We start from the raw sequence: 25,512 nt of genomic DNA, 5'->3' as shown, positions 1-25,512 counted from the left end.
CAGACCTTTTACCAGAGCAACATAAGTTAGTGTCAGCAGAAAATAAAGTGAATTTTAACACATACCATCTGTGTACAATATGAAGAGTTAAAAGGGCCCAGTGCTGAACCTTGTGGAACCCCAGAAGTGAACCAGAGTCAGTGTTATTCATTTGTACATACTGATGTGTATCATCAAGGTAACTATGTAACCATTTCTCTTTAGTTTCCATTAGTAATATGTGAACTACACTCATATGCAATGTATGTTCCTCTATGCTTTTAATGAATAACAAATACAGGCCTAAAATGAGACTTGAAGAGAACATTAAGGCCTACCTGGAGCCCACATTACCACAGCAAATGTCTCCCCTCTCTCTAAACACTGAAAGATTTACTGTGAAATGTAAGGACGTGGCTCCGGATGGGATTTAAATTACAGCGAGAGCGGCAGCTTCACAGGAAAACAGGAGGTAATTTCAGCTGTAATTATTGCCTGGGAGGGGCTCAGAAATTGCTCACATATGCATTCTAGACTGGATTCAAATGATTAGGGGAGGTAAATATTCAAATGTTTCATCTCCCCAAGAGAAACGACTCGTGTTCTTAAATGTTGGTCAGTCAAATGTTTTAAGAAAAACTAACGTTGACAGAAGTGTGACTGAAGAAGAGAATGTGATGAGGTTTGAGCTGCCTCTCCTTCTGTTCTGACACGGCTAAAAGTCTTGCTGCTGCTTCTACTTGAATGTTGCCCAACAAGGTTTTTACCCTGACTGCTGTGCACTGTGCACAGTGACGGCCCTCCCAGCTCGTGTCCCGCCTGCAGCCCCGGCCGGCCCTCGCACCCCTTGCACAAATGTCCCGTTTGTCATGCAAATGGAGGCTGCGTTTTCAGCTGCGCGGATACTAAATTTGCTGTTTCGACGGACTGATTGTTGGTCTGCTTCCAGTTCTGTAGTGGCTTTTTCCCCCCTCTTGCAGTTACAGTAGAGTTGTTCAGAGCATTGTTCAGATGATCCACTGGATCCAGACAACAAATCATTCCTTTTTATTCCAGCCCTGTTGTGTAGAGAATAATGAGATATTCCAGAGTGTGTGTGCTGTGCAGAAAATGTCTCAATGGAAGCAGGATTTGAGATTTTCTTGCTGAGGCGAGATGAGAATGAGGGCGAGGATCTCATTACACAGCTCTGCACTGTAAGATAGTGAAGGCAAATAAACTGAGTGCAGATGGATGCAGATGTTAATGTACTCCTTGTAATTGCTGCATGTTTACCCGTGGGCTTTTTGACTCCAACCTGCAGCTCTTCTGTCTGTGCTGCTAAATTTAGAATTGCCTGAAAAATATATGAAGATTGATGATCAGTCCTCCTGCTTACATGCCAGCTCCATAAAACACTGAGCACCATGCATTTGAAATCATCCTTTCGCCCCTTCAGTGGGCCGATGTCTGACTGTCTGGATTTGAATGCTGAACGTCTGCCTGAAGACAATTTAATTATTCTCCAGCATTTCACTCCTCATTTAGACGACAATGTAGAAAAGTGGTTTTACTGGCAGCTATTTTCTCTAGCTAGAATTTAAAACCTGTATAAATTGTACGAGTTCAGTCTGAAGGTACTCTTCATGCTGACATTACCCAGCAGTCAACAGCTTTTATCCATTTATTTTTTTAAGCACTTGTGTTGAATAAAACAACCCATCACCGGTTGCAGTTAGCACCTCGGCAGTGGACGGACAAAAAGGACAATTTCAGCCGGGTTATGTTTGGTTACATGTTTGTGCACATACCGAAAGAAAATACATTTTTTTTGATGGCTGGATTTAACAGAACATTTAGGTAATCACAGTTATAACATGTTTCTCCTTTGCTCGTTTGGTTCTTTTTGCATGTTTAATCATCAAATCATCATATTTTACTGAGGACAGTCTGAACCTTCAGCTACTGACCCTGAACTGTCCCAGTGTCAGTTCATTAATGTCTCTTATGTTTTGTCCACCGTGCACTGTAACAGCTAGATTTCTCAATGAGAGTACTTCGTGCAGATGGCTGCAATTTTAATGACGCGGTTTAAAATGGGTTGTTTAGCCTTGATTTTGTTGTGGCTCGGTGTGTTTATAATTGTAATGGACTGCCCTTTACAGTACTGTTTTAAATGTACATTTAACTTTTCTTTTTCTCTAATTTGTGCACGTGTGTGTGTGATTGGATGTAAAGACAATGAACGGACTCTCATGTCCTCTGCCTTTGATCCTTGTTTTTCTTTTCTTTTTTTGAATTGATGAGTAACCAATTCCATCAGAGTTGTTTGCCTGTTCATTCCACATGTTCTGGCTCCGGCCGTGGATCGAATTTTGACTTGGGATGGACGAATACATTTCCTTGGCATCACAGGGCAAAGTGTGATATTTTCATATTGTTATTGATGGCTCCAGGGCCATCAATGTAACTGTCTAATCAGGTTTTCATTCTGTCACAGCTTGGCACCTTGGGAGTGATAAAGATGCACGTGGCAGAAATGTGTCTACCGGTGTGTCGGCTACAAAGAAAGGCCAACCTGAAAAGTATTTTAATCCATAGTTAATGTGGCAAAACCTAACCAAAAACTGACAGCAATGAATATCTTCAGATTTACTCCCCGAGTTTGTCATTTATTTGACCCCCCATGGTCTTCTCTTTATGTGGCTTCTCTTTATCTCAACACATTACATGTCCTATTTTAGTATTTTCCCTCAATTTGCAAAGCTTTAACATCAAAACATTGTGATTGGTCAGTTGCAGGAGCAACACAAACAGCCATATGTAATCTAAAACAGGTCAAAGATGTTAATTTCGGTTTATCTTACAAGGACGCTTAATGCAAGGACACGGTCTCCCATATTAACTGTATGGATGCAGAAATTATAGTTCATGCCGCATCGGTGACTCAGTCTTTTTTAAGTGTTCTGGAGGTGAAGACCTATTTGTTGACCGTCATGAGTACAAGAGGCAGTCAACACTCTTCCCCGCTGGTGGGTACATTATTAAAATAGCCGTATTTGTCATGTAGCCCACATGCACATTGGTTGGTTTTGCCCCTGGATTGTCCAGGATGTTGGTTCCCAACTACGTCAGTAATTTATCTATTTTTTGATATACGTTGAATTCATGTCGTCTGTAGTTGTTCACATGAAAATATTCTCCAACTTGTTGAGCAACAAATTAAAAAATAGCACTAGGAAGATGCCAGTCATCCAGGTCATGGTAATCTAATGCGCTTGGAAAGAAAAGCGACTGAACTAATTTATGTATGCTTCACCCCTCATACAATCCACCTACGATCCAGTTTTGAGATCCTTCCCAGGCGCCTTAACGCCCGCTCACATCTTGCCTCAGTTGATCTCAATAGGTCACATGATGGGGTGAGGCAAGGTCTCACAATGGTTTCACCTGAAATCTTGGCTGATAATGACTCACACAGTTTTTCACACCTTGACTTGTGTGATGGGGCACATGATCGATAGTGGGTCAACGGCCCATTAAAGGGACAAAGAAGCTTCCGGATGAGAGGTGAAAAGTCCTCAACAGACTTGAAGTCCACTCGCTTTTCTTTCCAGTCGTCTAAGAGAAGCTTTAAATGTTTTTTATCTAAACTTGTGACGCTAGTTTGACCCCATGGGACAACTCTATTGGCAAACCAGTCAGTTAGCCAGCCAAGTAGACACAAAGCGAAGTGTTTAAGCCAGCAAGATCTTTGATGTCCCCACATATTTAAGCCTTGGGAGGCCTTGCAGTCTTGTTCTCAGGTATTTGACCTGGTTTCAGCCTGTTGAAACAGCATTTGTGCTCTGAAGTGACCTGAAGTCGACACCCCGCTTTCTGCGAATCATTCAGGTTGAACTGAGTGCAAAGGAAGTGTAGCAGGAGCCAGTGACGACATGATTCCCAAAGGAGGTTCCAACAGCTGTAACCTAAAGGAGCTGCAATCTTTGGAAGTGTAGAGTATCTCACAAACTGCCAGAGCGGTCGGAGGGGGGACAAACAGCCGAGGGGCTCTGGCTGGAGTTATTTTCAAACCAGCCACCAGCCGCCCTCCCCTCTGTGCTGCTGTCTTTTACTGTCCTTGTGTCAGTATTTGTTGTTTGCTTCCTCCCTCCCTCTGTGATTGATCTCTCTTCCTCTGGCTCTGTGGAATTCCATTGAGGAACTCTTGGGATTGTTGGAATTCCAGCCGGAGTGCATGTGTGGGTTAGCAGCTGGCACCATGCGTTCCCCCCGTCATCCGGGCTCATTAGCCCTCAGGCCCTCACACATTGAGGCTTTCTGTATGCACTCTGCCTCTGTTTCTGCAGCACTGTCTTTCCTGCAAACATTCTTCTCTGCATTATTTCCTTTTTTCTTGCTCTCAAACTGTCATGCATGACATGCAAGGCTGGTTGCATGCTCATGCTGGGTGGGGCAGAAACTGGAAGCATTGTCTCCCTCGGCTCTTCTCTTGTCACCGTCACTTCTTGAGACAGAAATAATTGCGCGTGTTATATCTAATTACTCACCTTCCTTGTTCTCGCCGGTTTCAGTGGGAACAAGGAGTGTCTCCGTGCAGGCGCTCATCTCCCGTGGCCTCCCTCTGGCATTTCACTGCATACTTGAGCTCATGTGCTGCAAATCACCGGGAATGATATGTACTGCTGTTTTTAATTAACCCACACTGCCACTACCACAGTGTTCAAGTTTGATATTGAGCTCAGCAAGAATAAAAGGAGTTGTGCATGTCAGTTATGTAACATAATCTGAAGAAAGAATAGTTTTAGCTTGCTCACTACACTTCCTTGTATGCTTTGAAATGCCTTTTTATGCAAGTACTTTACTGACGGGCAGTCTTGAGTAATAAGCACTTTAGTTTATCATGCTATGTTATAATTCCACTCCACTACCTATCAAACTGAAATATAGTAGTTTGCACAAGTCGGCACCAAAGTCAATGAATTACCAGGACTCTGCATCAAAGCAGGAAGAAAGTAGCTAAATGGAAAGACTGTGTTCACACTCTTTCTCTTTGAGGCATTCAGATCTGATAAGTTTGAGTTGTTTCCTCCTTTCAATCCAAATTCTGTATTACAGTTTCCATGCTGGCTTTTAAGCCTTTAACTTTCCCTTAACATGGATTTTTGGTTTAGCTTTACATTGTCTGTCTGGCTACAACCTAAGTGGTAGCTCTCGCTTTGCAGCAATTTGTTCTTTAACCTGGAATAAAATGGACTGTATGTATAAAGTTTTTGCTTGAGTGCTAAAGTTTTCTAGTGTGTGTAAAAGGTCTGCATGGTTAGAAAACCCAAAGTCCACTGCAAAGTGAGCTGTTTTATAGGAAATGCTGTTTGTTTGGCTCGCCTTCGGATGTGAACCAAATAAGCTCTTTATTTTTTATTGCAATATCCAATGTTTTAGGAGGTAGCACAGTTAATGTGTGTAATGTTAGCATTATCGTTAACTGTCTGCATGAATGCCAAAGCTGTGTGGAGTATGTGTAAACTTTAAAATCTGATCTGAAGCCAGTGAACACTGACCTGTTGAGGGCTACTTTGTAGTGCAACCTAAACTTAGCTAGCATTGGCTAGCAGAGACTTTAGCTGTCATGATGCAGGTAATTTGGGAAATGCTAACAACGCTGCATGAAAATATTGTGTACCATGTAATGTAGCGTTTTCTTTGTGTTAGCATTTCTTTTTTGTGTTAGCATTTGTAAACTGTTAGGTAGCCTGGACTCATAGAATCTGCGGTTACGTTACATAACCAAGATATCAAGGCGTGGCCCTTAAATGATGGGGTATAAAAAGTTGCAGTGTGAGGAAAAGCGTCTGAATCTCTTCTGGTAGATGTAAATTTAAACGAGAGACCTGCCAATGAGCAGGTCCCTCATTTAAATTCATTTCCCTCATTTGTCCTTTTACTTGAAGAGTGTAGCAAAAATTGTGAAATTGCTGATTGTCAATTTTTGGCACTATAACATCCTTACTTGAAGCATAATTTAAGGATGTGGTCTTGTATTTTGTTACAAAGCTGAGCTTGTGCATTTTCCTTCCAGCCACAGAGATTACATAATGCTCTGCCCCTCCAACCCTCCACCACCTTCTCTCGGCTTCTTTCCTACACCTCTGTTTGCTCCTCTCTTCTTGTCATTTCTCATCAGAGTTGCAGCAGATTTTGAGATGTGCAGCCCTCAAAATGCATCTAAAGCAGCGCTTTAGATGCATTTTGCACCTACTGCCCTTATTGTTCATGTTGGCCCTGCTGCATGTTGCCACTGATTTTGCTGGAATATGCCATGCATGTTAATATTCCCGCAATAGTGTGGAGAATAACGCTGTCTCCTGGCTTTGAGGAACATGTTGTCTCTTGTCTCATGATCTCCTTGCTGCTGTAAGGCAGAAGCATTTTTCACTTGTGGAGGAAAAAGGATGCTGTCGCTTCAGTGTGATCACACAGTGAGGCTTTTGTCCTGACACTGAGGTCAATCATCTGACAAACTTCCAGGTCTGCTTAATGCATACAACAGTGCTAATCTTTCCTTTCTCTTAATGTGGAACTTGTCGTTACTTCCGCTACAGAGGTTGTGTTTTTATTTGTTTGTTACCAGGTTACCTTTTAAATCCAATTCAAGTTCCATCAGGCTGAGAAGCACGGATGAGTTGTTGTTATTGCCGGTTCTTGTTCTCACCTATAGAGAATATTATGTTAAAAAGTGCTATTGGCCTTTTATGCAAAAGTTAAATATGAACTCATTACTTCTGTTCTGCTGTGGTTTCTTTGACTGTGTTTAGTGCTTAAACTGATTGTTTATCATGTTGCATCTTTTTTGAATAGTGATAGAATCCACCCATGTCTCCTAAAGGGAAACACTAGTGTTGTTCGTATCTTTTCTTCCTGTCAGTTTTAAATTTGCATTCACAAATCTTTTGCAAGTAATAATAATTAAAAACAGCGTTAAACTATTGAAATGAAATGGTCCGTGTCCTGTCAGCTTTCATTGTTTGTGTTGCACTTAGTGTGAAGTTACTGTAACAGCAGGAAGTGGAGTTTTTGTAGTCATTCCAGTCAGCTAGCGAGAAGCATTTGTGGCAAATTAGCAGTCATGCTTTGGCGTCTCAAATCTCTCCATCATATAAATATCACTTTATCTCCTTAAATATCTTTTGGCCTTGTCCAGGCAGCACTCACTTTGAATGCTGTTTTAGTATGCCAGCTGATGTTAAAATGGAGAAAAAACAGTGGCAGTTGTCAAGTGGATGGTTTGATTCATTCATGCTTTAATGCTGTATTTTTATTTTTTTGTAGTTTCTTTATAATATACTGCTGTAGACATTGTATATTCCGGTAAAATGTAGACATGGAGGGATCTTTGGATCTTCATCAACGGACTGATGTGTTAAAGCAAGTCAAAGAGAAATTACATGTTTATTTTTATGGTGCTGTGAGCGCAGAGCAAAAGCTGGTAAATCTGAGCTTCTATAAAAGGACTAAATTTGTGAATATGCTTCATTAATTGATGTATTTGTTACATTATAACAGGAATAAATTTAGGATTTTCCTCTGCTGTATTTTTATCTGTTCCTCCTTTCTGAGCACAGTTTATTAAGATCTCCATCATACAGGCCTCGAGACTGGTTGGTGACCTCCCGGAAATCGGTAGTGTTTTAGGAAAAAAAGTGTATTTCCTGACCGGCTGGTGATTGGTTCCTGGAGGCTTCTGGCTGTTGCCAGGTGAAATCACCACAAATCTCAGTGTGATTCGTTTGGTTGCCTACCATTTGTGTAGAAGATGGCAATGTGTCTGGAAACACTCGCCATTTACTCTCTGAGATGTAGTGAAACTTTTAAGTTGGAAGGGTAGAATGTTCCCTTTCAAAGGAAAGGCTGTGCTAATATTGTAACATATTTACAAAGGTGGAACTTTTACTTTTAAGGCAAACATTCTTCTTTTTCAGTTTGCATCAAACTTTTCAAGTGCAGTACAGGTGTTTGAGCATTTGCAGACAAGTCGCTGTCCATTTGTTAACAACCAAAGTTGTTAAAAGTTGTGACACTGTATGTCTCCTTGCAACCTTGCACACTAGCAATTGACTGGTAGACTGGTTGTTTGCAGATTGTTGGCACCAGGTCTCTAGGCATGTGGTTGACACTTGATATTGAACTTACTCTACAATAGCTTGTGTTGTATAACCATATCCATAATAACCATGTGGTCTCTGTTAGAAATACTATAACTACAGTCCCTCCCCCCCAGTGGGAGCATCTTTGGTGCTCTTGGTATCTTGCCTGTGCTATGTTTCTTATCAGGTGAATAAACTAAGGCATGTTTTACAATATATCCAGTAAATGCAGTCCTCACTATTTCAGGCAGTGTTTTGCTGCCAAGGAGGAAGGCTAAGATTAGCCAGGTAGCTGCTGTGATAAGCATCAATGGATGTTGCAGACAAGTTTAGCTAACATAAACCAGAATAAAAGTGTTTTATCTAATGAAGCCTGTTTGACTGAATGATGATTTAGGCTACTATTTGATTCCTAAAAGGATTGTTTGGTTTTTGGATCAAATACTCTCCTAAGCTGTCTTTCTTCTATCTGATCTTAAGGTAATGTGCACGCTATCCCATTAAGTAAAATACTTTTGTGAAGGGAAGAAATCCCCTAATTTATTCCAGGGCTTATCTGTCCACTTGCTTAATCGTTATGAACTACCCATTAGCTGTTTCTGCAGCTTAGCTAAGTTGCCGTTAGCTCACTATTTATATCTTACTTGCTAACATATCACAAACAAAATCATATATGGGGGAATGGTAGCTGACTAGCTTCCCAAAACTCTGATACTTATCTCAGTGTAATATCAAACAGTTCATAGACTGTAACAAAGCAGAGATTTGAAGCTAACATTTGGAGTGGCTGCTAAGGGAACGGTTAGCCAGCTAGCTGTAGTTTTGGCTATACAATTAATATACAGGTACAGTTGTTGTTATTTTGCTGATACTCAGGTGTACAGTATCTACACTGGTCTGTCTGCTGTTGGAGATATACATTAGATACAGAGGAATATAATAGCAGAGGATACTAGCTTTATACTACACTGCAGTTCACTTCACAGCACCATTGATAAGAATTGTTTATGGGGATTGTGCAACATTCCTGTAATTATCTATGCAAGTATTTGGGGGGAAAGGGGGATTTGTTTAGTTGCTAATGTGATAAACCACTTTAATAAAACATAATTGTCTCCTGGTCTCCTACTGAAACACACTGGCTGTGTTTTTTTTTCAGGAGTGGAACTCATTTGAAGCTTTTAACCAAGAATTCTTTGACTAATACCTAAAATTCCTGCCAGGAATGAAGTATTTCCTGAAGCTGCCTTGGCTGCCAGAGACCCACCAGACTTGTTAAGGCACATTGAAAACATACTTAAGTATGTCTCTACAAGGCTGTTGCTTAAGTGTGTTGTGCAGACTCCGTGCAGGTGTCATCTCTATGAGTGTTTTCTGGTCTTCAGTGTGAGTTGTTAGCACAGTGCTGGTTTCCAGTTGCTATTGTTGTCTGTGTAAATGCACGTAGGAGGGGCTCAAAGTGACATTTTGGTATAACAAAGCATCTTTGGAAAGTGGAGACCAGGAGGCCGGCAGCAAGAGGCCACCGGTGGAGGGCCGCATAGCACAGCGGCATCACACCCTGTTAGGAAAAAATGTGGGCACACAGGAGTGTGTTTGATCTGACTTAAGCTTTTTTATTTATTATTTTTTTAAATTACAGATCCGCTCACAGTCACTTGTGTGTATGTTTTATCTCAGGATAGCAATGTGAGAAATCCGAGTAATTGCTCTGGCAGTGCTCGTCAGCTTTTTGAAGAGCCACACCTTGAGTTTTCCTTTAAATAACATGTCACGACATCAAAGGGCAGCAGACTCTGTGGTTTCCTTAAATGTTACCTTTGAGCGTGCATCAGCTGCTCCAAGCATCGCATGCTTTTCCATCCATTCACCGGGAAGTACGCAAGCAGATCCAACATGACTGCCTGGCAGCAAACGCTGTGGTTTGATTACCCTTTGACAAGCAGCCTTCATGCTTTTGTGTCCTCATAAATTTATTAATGACAGTTTTTGCATAACTCTGCCGAGTTATACACATAGAAAAACTACAGCTTCACCCACTTTCTTAATTGTTCTGTCTGTTGTTGTCTCTGAGGGTCTAAAGGAACATGTTCAAATTTAGGATCTGAAGTTTGTATTTTAACATTGGGGTTGAATTTTGCCCCCAAATGTGGGCGATAAGCAGCAGCAGTGTATTTTGAGCAATGGTTAAATTAAGCACATACATTACATAAGGTCCCACAATATCAGTCACCATATGTAAAATTTGGCAGCACCTTATGATAAGAATCATCAATAAAAGGTGTTTTTTTTTTTTTAGGTTTATCTGTAAACATCATTGTCATGTCTGAAACTTGTTTAAAAGGGCATATTATGGGCCATGTGATATGGCAGTGATAAATCACAAGACGGTGAACTCAGACCGCTCTTCTTTTCCTGTTTCAGCCACTGTTTACTTTCATTTTCACTTGCTTATCTACTTTTGCTTTCACTAACAGCTGAGTTTGGTCAAAACTCACGGGTCAACTTTGAGAAGAGGTTGTGGTTTGAGTTAAATGTGTCCATTCACAACATGAAGAACGGTTAACCCATGTGTCAGAATATCACGCTGAGCAGATTTTCCTATGCATCTAATCGTGCTGCAGCGGGGCCTGCAGATCGGCAGCTGTGTTTGACTCTGCGGGAATGAGAGCGGGTCATCTTGTGGCCATTTTTCTGTGATAGTTTGACTGTTTAAGAAACCTTAACCAGTCCGTGCACGTCTCATTCACACATGACTTTCAACATGCCAGAAGTGTGAATGGCGACTGTGTCTTTGGGAGCTGCACAGTGTTGCTTTCTGACCGCAGCCACTTACAATAAAATGTGCTAACTTTGTCATTAGACTATTAATAAGAATTTCAGCACTCGCTGTTATGCGTATAGCACGTGGCTTTCTTCAGCATTTCGGATACACATGTGGGTGTAAACCTCTATGAGTAAAAAAAAAAACCCAAAAATCATTATGAGTACAGGAAGGAAGGAATTACGCAAGATCTACAGACATGTCTGTGCTCTCCACATGTTCATCATAAAGAAACAGGACAAGGACAATTCCTTATTTCATCCTCCAGGATGCTGTCTGCACATGATATAGCCTGTTGGATATATGGCTGTGTAATTATTGAGTGCACTTTTTGTGTGTGCATGTGTGTAATGTGCATTATAGACTACCTGTTGCCACATTGAAGTAGTTATTATCACTAAGGCCACATAGAAATGTGTCCATACACACTGAAATGAGCAAAAGTGTCTTTAGATTAATAAAAAACAAACTGAAATGACACATTGAGCTCAAACAGCTGTTGTTTTGTCAGTTTGATGAAACTCACAACCCAGATGAAGAACAACAGTACAGACACACGTGTTTATTGCAAGGACAGAATAAAACCTGGGCGTAGCTTCGGGGTCAGAAAAAGGAAGCCTGCGTGGAAGTGCATCAAAGCTGCGTTCTATCTGATTGCTGTGGTTGCAAAAAGGCTTCTGGTTCTACAGAAGTCTGTGAGCCGTTTCCTGCCCAGTTTCCGGTTCCAGTTACTCATTTTGGTTCATTAAAAAAAAAAAGAAGTCCATTCTGAAAATATTTCAAAATGGAGGGTTTGTGTTGTGAAACCACACATTCATTGGCTAACGAGTGGTCAATTACAAGTCTTGTTATTCTTTTTAAGGTGAAGGTGATGAAGAGGCTCATCTCAAGGCTCTAAAATGAGACGATGATCTCTCAGTAACTACAGCCATCTATTATGGAGCTGTAGTTTACTTATTTAGTGCTTTTCTACTTTAAGTGCTTCTTAGTGCTTCTTTCACACGTTCATACAGTGCATTCATTCATTTCAGGCACTCACTCTGTTACCAGTTATAAATTATAATGAAATAAAAAAACCAAACTGAGCAAAAATAAGTGAAACTCTTTAATAACTGTTAACAAATGATTTAACGGCAGATTTGAGACTTTTCTGCGCGCGACTGCTCGCCTGTCGGATCAGTCCAGCGTTCACGTATCAGGAATTTGTCATAGTTCATTAGCTTACCAGCGGTGTGAGTGGTGTTTAGTGAATGCACATAAATGTGTGTTTGTAGCAGGATCCACACAACAGCTGGAAACAACGAGCTAAACTTCAGCTCCCGTTAATGTTATTTTCATTACTGGGAATCGACAGTAATCTGACCCATATTTGGTCTTTATTGTGGTCAAATTTAACTGACAATTTACTCTGTAATTGATGTGAAATTGTAGAGCAAAGTTTCTGACTCCAGACATTTCTGTTATTTTTCAGACATGCATATTTGGATATTAGTGGGTCACTTCCTGGCCCGTTGAACATGCATAGACACCAGGGTTTCCTCTCATTTGTTTTGAGCTGCTAAACTGAAAGCAGGTGTCTCATACCAAAGGTCAGACCTGCATGTGGGTGTAAACTGCATGGTTTTGCTTTTTGTAGAGCAGGCTGATGGGGGTGAGCAGAGGCACAATATCTATCCATTTCTTCCCCCTAAGACCCATCTGGAAATGAATCTGACGATGAGCAAACTCTGTCTGGGCTAAGCTGCTAAGAGCCAGTCTGAGGAGGTTGGAGTCAGTTGCTACCTGCAGACGAGGAGAGCATCGACACACTCGAGTGCGCGCATTAACGAGGCGTCTGGCCGTTAAACTGTCAGTGTAGCATCTCCACATGGAGCAAGCACACCTGGGCTCCCAGATCTCCTTTTCTCCTTCGGCTTCTTGTGTCTCAGTGTCAGTTAGGATCTGGATTCACCCACTGCATCCAAGCGTGAGTACGGATAAGATGCTGTATCAGCAGAAAATGGAAAAATGCAGACGTAAAGCACCGCATTGTAGATTGATCCAGCCCAGGTCAGGGAGTGCTAACTGCGGGATCTTTCGGTCCCTTTTGCAGCAGTGGGCGTTTTTGGCTTTTCAGTGGCCGGTTGCTGTTGAAGTATGAGGTCATCTGTGTTTGAACAGTTGATCATCCTGGAGTGCAGATATATGCAGGTATTTCTTATGAATTTCCCGCTTTTAATGTTGTTGACAGCTGCACGTTGGCTGAATGGACAGAAAAATGCACATAATCAGGTTTACAGAGCGAGCGCTCTGGTGTTGCCGAAGGGGAGAAAACAAAGGCCGAGGAGGATGATGAACTGATCTCTCATCCTGAGCTATGTTAAGAAGTTAAGTATGCTTTCATTTTGGGGTACGCTCCACTGCCAGTGAACCCATCCTCCGGAGCCTCATGAGTCTGCTCTGTGCTGCTCTGAGCTTCACTCAGACTCCACTGTTACACAAGTTTGCACAAATACAGGGAGTTGCAGCAGATATGTGATTTACTGTAATTCAACCAAAACTGTCATCTTGAGGTTTTTGCTTCTAGAAGTGTCGAAAGAATTCTTCTCTTGGTTTGATGTCACAGATCTTTGATATTTGTTTGTATGGAAGTTTTAAGACAATCTCACAGTTTTGCAGTCATTGCAGGTAAAATGTAGTCATTTGTATGACTCTCAGACTCTATTATGAACAACTAAAATACATATACAATGTTGCCAGATTGTGTAGTTTCAACCCACATCTTGGCAACCCACAAACCAGTTCAAGGAGCTAACCTCGGCAGACAGATCAGGTAGACGATGAAGAAATCGTTGCTTCCACACTTCAGCTCTGTGTCACATGTGCAACAAAGTTGGAAAGATTTTCACCACTTTGAGTTTCATTAATCACAAATCCCTAAGTGAAACGTGATACAAACAAACAGTCCATTAAGTGAATTAAAACCAAATTTCTCATGAAGTTGGTCATCCTCCAGGTGGGACCACTAAGGATAAATTCATTGAAATCACTTCATCTCAGAATCTTCAGGAATGCTGAGAAGGCTGAGAGGTGGCAGGCTGGTGGATTGTTGCTGAGCCAGCAGTAATGAGCTTGTACTGGACTGCTGTGGTGATGAGAGCCTGTAACCTGTGAGCTCCGGGTAGTCACCAAAAGAATAGGGTTGCAGGCACGAGCAGGACGAGCTCCGGGGTGACGGAGTAAGGGCACTCAGACATGCTGAGGGAGCTCGGAGTAGAGCCGTTGCTCCTTCATGTCTAAAAGAGCCAATTGAGGTGGTTTGGGGCACGCCCAGCTGGGACGAGACGCCAGCAGGAACTGCAAAGTGCTGCTGGGGACAAGGACGTCTAGAATGCCCTGCTGAGCCTGCTGCCACAGCAGCCTAACTTTGGATAATTGGAAGATAATGGATAGGTTTTGCTTGTCAACAATTAGTTTGGGGGGAAAAAAAGCTTTTGCTGTTCTTTCACTGGGAGACAGAAATAGACTCCCCGGTGTCTGTCTCCCTCTGCCTCCTTTCTCCTCGTTCGTGCAGAGCTGCACATGCACAGCTGCCCTGTTGTATCTGAGCAGCTCGCAGCTCCACAATTAACTTGTACCATTAGAGCTGGGCGATAGAACGATAACGATATGTATCGCGATATAACTTTTACTCGATAGAGAAATTAAGCTATCGCGATAGACCTCGCCGCTCTTGTCCTCTTTTTTTTTTTTTTAAAAGGTCAGCCAATCCAAATTAAGTAGCGCAGAGCCGAACCAATCACAGCCGCAGCGTCACGTCGCGTGACTTGTTACGTACAGCACAAGTGCCAAGCCGCACGTGTGTTTGTTTGGGAAGCAGCCAGTGGGTAATGGAGGAAATGAGTGTGCCGACTAGAAAAATCAACCGAGCGTGACCGAAGAGAAAACAGATGATGGTTCCAATGCCGGAGAGATTGTCGAACGGAAGAGCCATAGAAGTTCCGTAGTGTGAAGGTATTTCGGCTATTTCAAGTCTGACAAAAAACAGAGTAGCGTGCACTGTAAATGTGCCGAAAGCAAGTCTGGAAATACAATAAACTGGTGCATGCGTCACACTGTGCGCCACGTTATTGTTTCGGTGAAATGAATTTCTACAATACTGTTACTGTTAATTCTACTCTCTGCAGTGTTTAAATGCTTACATATACACACAGTTACTGTCCGTCCACACACACGACTCTGTTCTGCTTCTATGCCCCAGCTTTGTTTACTTTTTCCCACCGAGGCTTCTAGACTTCTGATTGGCCAACATTTCTGCACGGTTAGGAATCTAGCGCCACCTGCTGCTTTGGCATGTTCATAGCAGCGTTTTCCTTCATTTCTGCCTTTATGTGTGGACGGGATTATTTTTAAAACGAAAACGGAAAATCTCCGTTTTCAAAAATACCCGTGTACGTGTGGACGTAGCCTCAGTCTCTGACTGGAAGCGCTAATTCGTCATTCGGCTTTTGTCAGACTAAAGTAACTGTTAAAACTGTTTGAAAAGCTCAGCTATACAACAAGGAGAGATTGAGAATTTCCTTTTAGTTCTCAGTTTATTTGATACTGACAAAAGTTAGTCAGTTTTGTCTGTTCTTCTGTAAAACAAACTAAGATTTAGTTTTAGAATTAATATTTTGTTTCTAAGTGGAATTGACAGTTTAGTCTGTTTCGTTTGTTCTATTTTGAAACTTAAACACTTTAGCGGCTGCCTTTTGTGTAGTTTGCAATATTTGCCTTTATTTATCTGAAAAAGTCTCATGTTCCTTAAGTACATCTACCCTGTTGAACTTATTATGGGAAATAAATATTTAAATCAAAACAAGCTGCTGATTATTTCACATTTTACTTGTGAGCAACGGCACATTTAAATCTTACAAATATAGTTATTTGGCTTATATCGTGATAGATATCGTTATCGCCTGAAATGAAAAAAACATATCGTGATATGAAAAAATCTCATATCGCCCAGCTCTATGTACCATTAATGCTGGTGGTCAGTGTGGCTTGAATCATCAAGCTGTATCAAATACTCCCCAGTTGTAGTCAGTGGTTCTGACGACGTCTCCTGGTGTATTTTATTTCAAACTGTTCATGCGGCTGTAACTCTCACAGCTTCTCTCTCGTGTTGTTTTGTGTTTGTTTTCAGGTAAGAGGAAGCGGGTGCTCAAGCTCCCCAAGGAGGCGTTTGAGCAGGCTACCAGTACCAGCTCAGTGTAAGTGTCATTTCTGCAGAATGTTACTGAAACATGCACGCATGCTTCTATCTGTGTGATTATTTATCCCGGTTTGCACGTCTGACCCTTTCTTAAATCAAGTCAGAAAGCTGAATATGTGAAATGAAAATCTGTGCAGCAGCAGGAAATAGGAGGAGGAAGTTACGCTCCCACTAATACCATCTTTCTCTGTAAGCACGCTTTTACAGTCAGCCACACCCTCAAGCAGTGTGTGAACATGAAAGAGTAAATTTCTTTGGTCTTAATTACCCTGATAACTGCACGTTCTCGCCACAATAAAAGCCTCTGTTTGGAGCTCTTTCTCCACATTTTTGATAACATGAAGCTCAGTCTGCAGCTGACTTTTGATAAGAACAGGTTTTCTGCAACCAACAAAAAGAGTTAGTGTTCAGTGTATTTTTAAAGTGTGTCCTCTTCATTAAGAAACCTGCAGCTGCAGAGGCGTTTCTGGTTCAGAGCCAACTTGTAGATGAAATGTCAGAAACACTGTGGCTGCATTATTGTGTTTAACTGTGCTTCTCATTGTTTTTAAATTACAAAAGTATCTGTTTAATAGTGTAGTATTTTTCTGCTTATTTTAATTTCTTATTTTGTGTATTGCATCTTATTTAATATATCTAATTAATCTAATATTTTTATATAGTTTTGTTATTAGTTGTTTACTATGTTTTTTTCACTGTAGTATAAACAGGTTAAGCGAATAGTATAAAGCAGGGATGTCGAACTCCTGCAGGTTTTAGAAAACACCCTGGATCAAAGATTAGTTCATTACCAGGCCTCTGGAGAACTTCAAGATATGTTGAGGAGATTTAGCAATTTAAATCAGCTGTGTTGGATCAAGGACACATCTAAACCCTGCAGGACGCCGGCCCTCGAGGCCTGGACTTCGACACCTGTGGTATAAAGGATGGACGCAGTTTCCAGTCCTGAAAAGTGGAGCTCTCTTCCACAGCATGTCTTTATCCTGTCTTCCTTCTCTCACCCTAACCAATCGCAGCAGATGGCCCCGCCCCTCCCTGAGCCTGGTTCTGCTGGAGGTTTCTTCCTGTTAAAAGGGAGTTTCTCCTTCCCACTGTCACCAAAGTGCTTGCTCATAAGGGGTCATATGATTGTTGGGTTTTTCCCTGTATGTATTATTGTAGGTTCTATCTTATAATATAAAGCACCTTTAGGCGGCTGTTGTTGTGATTTGGTGCTGTGTAAATAAAACTGAATTGAAGCCAGGTCTTGTTACATCCTGTCTCAAAACCAAGATCGTAAAAATACTCAGTTTTAGGTTTAATACCAAACAGATGTTGCTGCTTCCGTCTCTCATATACAGTCTGTGTTCTCTCCACTGGCTCTGATGGGGAAAAAGCTCAGTTATTTATTTCAAGATTCTGACTTTTTCTAATTTTAATCGCTGCTCCCAAAGCAAAGGACATTTACCTTACAATACGAAGCACTCTGAGGCGACTGCTGTTGGAAGTAAATAACATAAAATTGAAGTGAATTGAAAGCCAGAAGCATCTTTTCATAGTTGGTGGTTTTTGCAGAAGAATAAATTCTGCTGTTTTGTGCCTGAAATGTGCGACGTGTGTCCTCTAAAGAACACTTTAACCTGCTCATATGTAACCAAATGTTTTTGTGTTTCAGACCCCCCAGAGATTTGGATTCGAAAGCTTGTGTAACAATCGGAGAGAAGGTAATTTTATTCCTTTGGCTCATTTACTGTCTTCTTTTCCCCCTTTCCTAATCCCATTCAGGGTTTGATGCTTGTTTTTCCTCCTCTCGTCGCGGTCTCTTACATAACTTCTTACTTTTTTCCTCCTCCCAGTGTAATTTTGGTTGATCCACATAGGTTGGCTTAATCGCGGCTCTGTTGGCTGTAAAGAATGTCCTGATGAACATTACAGCCGAATTGAACACTTCTGATTGTGGTTAGACTGGAATGCTTTTTATTGCCCATCAGGCAGTAAAAATATTTATTTTAAACTCCTCAAATAAGTGGAATTTTCCATTGGCAGGGCTGGCTGCTCGTTCTCTGTTCGAGTTGGCCACAAGTCAAAGAGATTTCTTTTTTTCTCGTGTTTGAACAATTGGAAACAAAAAAAAATTAGGAAGTATCCTGCTGCATCGTGGAGGAGACTTTTGCATGGCTTTAAAGAGACATGAGAGATTCCTCGCCCTGTGGGTTTGGTGTCCACTGGAACTTGTCCTCCATTTGTGCAGAATTTCGAGGTGAAGGCAGATGACCTGGAGCAGATCTCCGAGCTCGGCAGAGGAGCGTACGGCGTGGTGGACAAGATGAGACACGTGCCGAGTGGCCTGATCATGGCTGTTAAGGTAAAAGGAAAGACGATTTCCAGACTTCAGGAATGTTTATTTAGCCACGAGCCCATTAAAGCAAAGTGACAAACACACAAAACACACTCGCTCCTCACCTGATGCTCTGCTTTTGGAAATGGAAATGGAAACTGCTCGTTTTATAAATGGAGATCCAGTTATTCCATGCAAAAACTGCAGAGCGCACAGGGAAGGAGGTCAGGATGGGACTCTCATCATCATCTCATCATGATGTTAATGATGATGATCGATCCGTAGGCCTGCAAAACACCTGTACATCAAACCAAAATACAAACATACTGATATATATACACACATACATGCGCAAACACAGTCGACACAATCTACATGACATAAAATAACAACTCAGTCCTGGAGTAGGAAGATGTATGCACTCATTAATCCACTGTTGAGTTACCATGTGCGTCACACTTGGCCCACAAAAACAGAGACAACGGCAAAGTCTGTGTGTAAATATAAATATAAAGGTCAGTATAAATATGTAGACTTGAAAATTACAAAACTGTTCCATAGTTTTTGTTCCACAAATAGAAATACAAAAGGTTTAATCTGTGGTTCCCCCAATCTGTGTCAAAAATCTGAATCTGTGCGTTCAGCAGTTTTAGAGTTTATGAAGGATTTTTGATTCCTGCTTGATTAGTGATCCTGATTGCTGTTCTTTGAAATGAACATAAAAGTGCAGTTTTGTGTGTGTTGACCGCACACATCACTCTACGTATGGCAGTGAACAGTAACGTATGTGGGTGGAGTGGTTTGTAAAGCAAACCTAAGGATCTTGTGGACATTTGTTGGGTTTCTCCTGCTGGGCTGACAGATCAGGTGTTCTTGGCCGTCCAGCTGCCAGGTTACTCTGACTCTGATTTTGTGTTGGTGTCAAACCTTTTTTCTCTTTTTTCGTCACCACCTTGGGTATTACAGCTGGAGCTTTGCTTTTATTTATTTACCGACCATTGTTACTCCAGAGGAAACACTTTGCAAATATCCTTCCTGGGCATTTATTGCTTCATTCATTCTGTTGCATATTTCTCTTGCATTAGTTTTTATTGCAAAGCTAAAACACATGAGTTTATTTATTATTTAATTTAAGTTTATAATGATAGTGATTGGATGGTGTAAATATTGTATTTCTCTGCTCCTCATTATGTGGTATGGGGAACTGAAAAGTCAAAGTGAAAAGCTGAGGTGGGGATGTAATCACATTCAGACTCCGTTTAGTTTTACTTGATTTTAAACTTTGACTTGAGCTGCTCTGCTCTTTCCCCTCATCTGCAGTTTTTGGCCTTTCTCTAATCTCTAACCCAGATTAAAAAACGTCATGTCTGCTCTTCACCTCACGACCAGCAGTAGGATAATGCTACCCGTGAAGAGGCTGCACATTTCTTGCCTGTCTCCCTGCTGACATCACAAAGTGCGACTGTTTTCGCTCTGACGGTTTGTTTCTTGTCATCCTTCCTCAGCGCATTCGGGCCACGGTGAACACTCAGGAGCAGAAGAGGCTGCTCATGGATCTGGACATCTCCATGAGGACAGTGGACTGCTTTTACACCGTCACCTTCTACGGAGCACTATTCAGAGAGGTAGAGTCACAGAAAGGCTGCTGCTCGTTATTCATTTTCTTTGTGCGTTCGTGGCAGTGTGTCTTTTTGGAGAGAGGAGTGAAGGAAAGTATCTTAATATATTCCATAGTGCAAAAACAGTGAACTCTCCGTTGTTCAACCAGTCAGGACAGAGTCATTCAAATCTCTCACAGAGCGGTCTTGAAGAAGTAATGGATATAAAGACTAAAACAGTTTAAGAGTGGGGTCGGGGGGCACCTCTGCAGACCGTCTGATGCAGAAACTTCCTGCAGCAGTGAGTGGATGTTCAGGATTTCCTCACTGGGTCTGAATCACTGGAAAATCTGTCACTTCCTGTCTGTTTGGAATCCGGCCGGCGCCTTTTTGTTCTGCCGCTTTTTTCCTTTTTTTTTTTGTCCTGATCTGTTTCCAAATCTGCCTGTCTGTTGCCAGGGCGACGTGTGGATCTGCATGGAGCTGATGGACACCTCCCTCGACAAGTTCTACAAGCAGGTGATTGAGAAGGGCCTCACCATCCCCGAGGACATCCTGGGAAAGATCGCTGTCTCAGTAGGTTCACTTAAAGCGGCATAATGTGAATGATTAAAATTTAATGCGAACACTCAACTTAGCTTAATGACACATACGGGTTATGTAACGCTCATTTGCTTATTGATGGCCTTTCTCATTACAGATAGTAAAAGCTCTGGAGCATCTCCACAGCAATCTGCAAGTCATACACAGAGGTAAGAGCCTTAGATTGGAGACCCATTAAACTCTCACTGCCAATTTCCTCTCAGCTGCACGCGGCTGCTTCTGTTTTCCGCTTCCATTATCCCTTCAGACTCTTGCCAGATCTTATTGGAGAGCCACAGCAGTGCGTCTGTGTTAAAGCAGTTAAACGAGCATCCGTCTCTGGTTCTGGGTCAGAAAACGGTGGATTGCAGCCTCACGTGTGCGGTCGTCAGGCCGGCTGGTGCAGCCTCAGCAGCGATGGGGCGCTGAACTGGACCGAGTGCTTCAGACCACTCAGCTGGCGGGGCTGCATATGACAGCACATGTATCGAGCGCAGTTAGATTGAACGTTAGCTGTCGGATTATTTAAGACAATAACACGATTCTGCTAAATTTATGAAAATGTTCTTTTTGTCTTTGGAGTGAGTACATCCCATTTTGGGTTATTTAGACTGAAATACTCAATTTTGCTCTACATGGGCCTGATATCCACTGACGAGGACATTATACTGCTACTGTTCTATCAAAATTTTAAACGAATATCTTCATATGTGGCTCTTATTTTTCATAAAGACAAAAATAAGGTAAAAAAAAAAAATCTGGTAATTCTTTGTTTTTACATTTATTGGGCCCCAATATGCCCAAATAGCAAAGAGAAATTAAAAATGCATGCTGTGGAAGAGTTCGGGTCTCAGGAGGTTAAAGGCCAGTCTGTGAAAATATTGTCGGACATAAACCGGTCCATGGTGCATAAAAGGTTGGGGAACTCTGGGTTAAAGCATCATCGCTGCCTGATCTGCACTGGAACACAAACGCATCTCAAAATACGCACAAATTATTATTATGTTCAAATCACTATCATTACAGAGACGATGCTGATATGATGTTGTGTTGAAATGTAAAAGAAGGCCTAAATTAGTTGAGGTTTGTCAATAATTTGAACAAATCTTTAAAATAAAAATGCTCAGATTTTTCGTAAATAAGCAGAGTTTTTATTTACTTTGTGCTACTAATTCTTACTCTGCTTTGCAGTTCATAGAGTACAAAGTTAGCTTCCTAGATATTAGTGACCAAAACAGTCTTTAGTTGTTAAGAATAAAAACACAGTTTATGTCACGTAATGTAATAATGATGTTTTCACGTGTTAGGAGAATCGTTGCACCACTTATCATTAAATGTTAGTACGTTTTTGTCAAAATAAATTATGAAATTCTTAAATAGCTTCACAAATATGTGATAAATGAAGTGTGGTTTGTACAATGGCTATCTGTAAAATACATTGATACATGATGTTGGTGTTCGCTGCAGTGGATAACAAACAAAGTTTTTTATTTTTTAAATTTTGCTTTTGTTTTCAGTTTTTTTTAATTATTTTTCTCTAATTATTTTTGTATTTTTATCAAAGTTTTTTGTGATAATTTTTTCTTTTTTTCCAGTATGTTCAGGTAAACAAAATACATATTTTGCTACGTTTTGCAAGCATCTGACTTTAAGCCTGGTAGTTTTTCACTTCAGACTTGCCATTAATTTAACATTTTGTTAAATGTATATAATAGATTTAGTTAAAACACACATTTGAGGATGAGCAGCAGAAGCTTTGCTGAACTAATATGTTGTAGCCACAGAACTAAATCTTACAAACCTCATGCTGGTATTTTAAGAGTTGATTCTTCCTGTGTCAAACCTCTGTTACCACCGTGTTACTGTTGTTGGGTCAAAGTTGTCAAAGTCACCGTTAAAGCAGCTATACGTCACAGAAATGAAGACACCCGTCGGTCTGTAACAGCGACCGCAGTCTGCAGCTAGGTCAGCCAGCTGCTAGGTCAGCCAGCTGCTCTCTCAGAGGGAAACAGAACTAACAGAGCGACTGTTCGCTAAAAGTCCTGTTTGTTTGGCCGTCTTTCCAGATGTGAAACCCTCCAACGTCCTGATCAACACTCAGGGCCAAGTGAAGATGTGCGACTTTGGCATCAGCGGCTACCTGGTGGACTCTGTGGCTAAAACCATGGACGCTGGCTGCAAACCCTACATGGCGGTAAGCAGCGCGATGCTTTAAGGAATGAAGTGAAAATAAATGAAGTGTAAAATAAAATTCTTTCTGTAATTAAAAGTTTAAAAAGTCCAGTGTGAGCTTCCTAAAGAGCCACCAAACACAGCTCAAAATCTTCTCACTTTGTTGATTGTTTGATTGATATTATTTTGTTATAACGTCCAACGTGAAGTTGAGTGTGTGAGCTGACAGCTCCATGCAACGATACGACGTCTGCTTGTCGTCATCCGAACGCCATTTCTGGAAACTTTCACGATGTTCTGTGGCGAGATCGGACAGTGCAAACATCAACTCTGTTTAATTTATCTTTACTAGTTATGAACGCTGGGCCTCCTAATACGACCACGCAGTATTTATCAGTCCAAACTTTCCAAACCGGAAGGTAACTCAGCAGGTGAGGAGCAAGACCAGGAGGATGCACAGTGTCCAGTTGTTGTCCAGACGAATCATGACTTTGAATCAGGAGGAGAGCCCGATGCACTCACTGCAGGGGCACAAACACGAGGAGACATATGAGGGCTTCAATGACGCGATCTAAAGACAGCAGCTGTGTCCAGAGATGCAGGAGAAGATGACCATGAGCAGGAGGTTCTTCAAGTTTAAAACACAAAGGCTTTGGATTCTTGTAGGACAAGTACTGAAACTTTTACACCTGTTAATGAATCAGAAGTAGTTTACAAATGGAAACTATATGAAAAACTTTAAATTTATAGGTATTATAGACATTTTTTTAGGCTTTTAGCGTCATTTTGTTTGTGTACCTGTTGTTACGTCCCAAACACCCCCCTCCCTCCTCCTGCTCCCTGTTATGCATGCCGGTGATGTGATCGTCCGTTCGTCTGGATTCTAAAATGGACTTTGACAGTCAACGGTCACTTTGACCTTACAAAACACAACTCAGGAATTCATACGCTTTAGCCAAACGTCTCAGAGTTTTAACATTTACAAAAAGTTCACAGGTCATTTTACTGCGACGGCGTTCTGCAAAAGCACACAACTCGGGAACAGCAGGCGAGACTTTGACCTTATTTCACAATTGTTTGAATACTGATTTGGTGGCCACCTGTTAAATGCCTTCAAGGGCCTCGCTCGCTACATGCGTTTTATCATCTGGAAAGGCAATAAATATAAACCGCAGCAGGTTGGCTGATGCATCTAACTACGAGGCAGTAATTCTACACTTTACTAAAACTGAAAGCTTGGAAGCGTTTGATTGTTACAGGAGTGTGTGTGTCCTCGTAGACAAGAGAAAACTACAGTGTAATTGAGAGAAACGTGGCTCTGTTTTCCTGGATTGAAGAAGCGACTCTTTGGATTTCCAGGAAAACTTTCTTATAAAAATGAAATAATGCTGCGTCTTTCGGAACGATCTGGATAACTTAAAATTCCAAGAAAGCCTCCTAGTTTACGCAAGGATCCAGTCTCATGGAAGCACATAATTCCCAGCCTGTTCAGTTTAACCAGTGTTCATGACCACCGGAGGAAACATTCGTCTCACGCACCTCATTCAAACATCATTTGGTACACTTCAAAGATTTAAGGTTATGCTTCTAAAATACATTTTGGCCAATACTTGGAATCACAAAGAATTAAAGGTCAGGCTGAAGAGCAGCAGCACCTGGATTTAGTCCATGCAGGTCAGAGAAACTAGACAAAGATTGTTAATAATAAAAAAAAACGTTATATACATCGCCAACTTTAAGCTGCTGCCAATCAGCTGTTTTCCAGATAAAAATCTGTTGGTGCTCGTAAAAGTAAAAATTCAGTCACTGGGTACATGCAGCCCCTGAACCATGACGGAGCCTCCACTGTGCTTCACAGACACTCCTGTTGTGCTTTATGTCTGTCAAACTTTCAAAGATTATTATAAAGAAATGTGAACAAATGTTTTTCTGTCTGCTAGCAACTAAGTGTCTACATACACCACTTAAAATTGGTTCTTTGCTAAGTTGTCAGTAACATGTAGACACCACACTGGTTCAGCCTTTGAATTAGGTGCTCTTTTTCATGCTTCATTTCACTTTTATTTATATAGCACCAGTTCACAACAAAGTGCTTCAGTGATTCATAGGTCAGTGTTCAGCTGCGTACCAAAAGCATTCCTCTGAAAATGGTCAGATACAAGGACTGGGCTGAAAAACGGCCAGTGTCCAAAGGAAACGCTAAAATATCTCCAGAGAGCCGGAGAACTATTGTTCAAGGCCGCTTTAAAAAAAATTACAAGTAAGTCTGACTGCCTGGATGGTTGTTAATGACACTGTTATTGCTGCAGTCTTGGTGTCTTCAGAGGTTTCTTTGAATTTTGAGGATTTGCGCTCATAAAAATGCAGCAGCACCCACGTCAGCCTGAATGTTGACGAATGTTACGACACGTGGATACGTGAGCAGGTATCCCGCTTTGGACGGACAACAAAGGGAAGTGTTTTTACCTGGGGGGGGGGGAACGTAGACCAGAACATACTTCCTGTCGGTTTTGGCTGCAAACGTAGATTTTGTGCATTAAAAGTGTCTTTAGATCTGCGACCCCGAGTCCCTCATTATCATCCACACGCTTAATGAGCCAGTTACTCTTTAACCACTCGGCAGGCCACTGGTTGGCTGAGGGTATTTAGAGCCAGGTACGTTGCTCGGTCTGTGTGTG

At 41.5% G+C, this 25,512-nt stretch overlaps 1 protein-coding gene and 1 long non-coding RNA gene across 4 annotated transcripts in view; one reads left to right on the top strand and one right to left on the bottom strand.

Annotated features, from left to right (window-relative positions):
• The window catches only part of map2k6 (mitogen-activated protein kinase kinase 6), a 40,877-nt gene that overhangs the window by 5,024 nt on the left and 10,341 nt on the right, over positions 1-25,512 (top strand). For both annotated transcript variants that reach the window (XM_085467003.1, XM_085467004.1), the window contains 7 exons: positions 16,097-16,163; positions 17,820-17,868; positions 18,396-18,509; positions 19,988-20,107; positions 20,540-20,656; positions 20,781-20,832; positions 22,729-22,856. In XM_085467003.1, coding sequence (XP_085323129.1) covers positions 16,097-16,163; positions 17,820-17,868; positions 18,396-18,509; positions 19,988-20,107; positions 20,540-20,656; positions 20,781-20,832; positions 22,729-22,856 — 647 coding nt within the window. The remainder of the gene's footprint in view (positions 1-16,096; positions 16,164-17,819; positions 17,869-18,395; positions 18,510-19,987; positions 20,108-20,539; positions 20,657-20,780; positions 20,833-22,728; positions 22,857-25,512) is intronic.
• On the bottom strand, positions 18,116-23,858 carry LOC146703674 (uncharacterized). 2 transcript variants are annotated; one of them, XR_014922042.1, is made up of 4 exons: positions 23,633-23,858; positions 22,464-23,523; positions 18,608-18,780; positions 18,116-18,501 (listed from the first exon to the last, which is right to left on the bottom strand). It is a non-coding gene; the product is annotated as an uncharacterized LOC146703674 (long non-coding RNA). The 2 variants fall into 2 exon arrangements; XR_014922043.1 differs by having other exon boundaries at positions 18,608-18,769.

This window comes from Copadichromis virginalis, linkage group LG8 (assembly GCF_057382275.1).
Source record: "Copadichromis virginalis isolate Kocher_CV1m ecotype Utaka linkage group LG8, C_Virginalis_male_GT1.1, whole genome shotgun sequence".
Lineage (NCBI taxonomy): Eukaryota > Metazoa > Chordata > Actinopteri > Cichliformes > Cichlidae > Copadichromis > Copadichromis virginalis.
The sequence above is the reverse complement of the archived record's forward strand: the minus strand, read 5'-3'. Positions and strand labels throughout refer to the sequence as shown.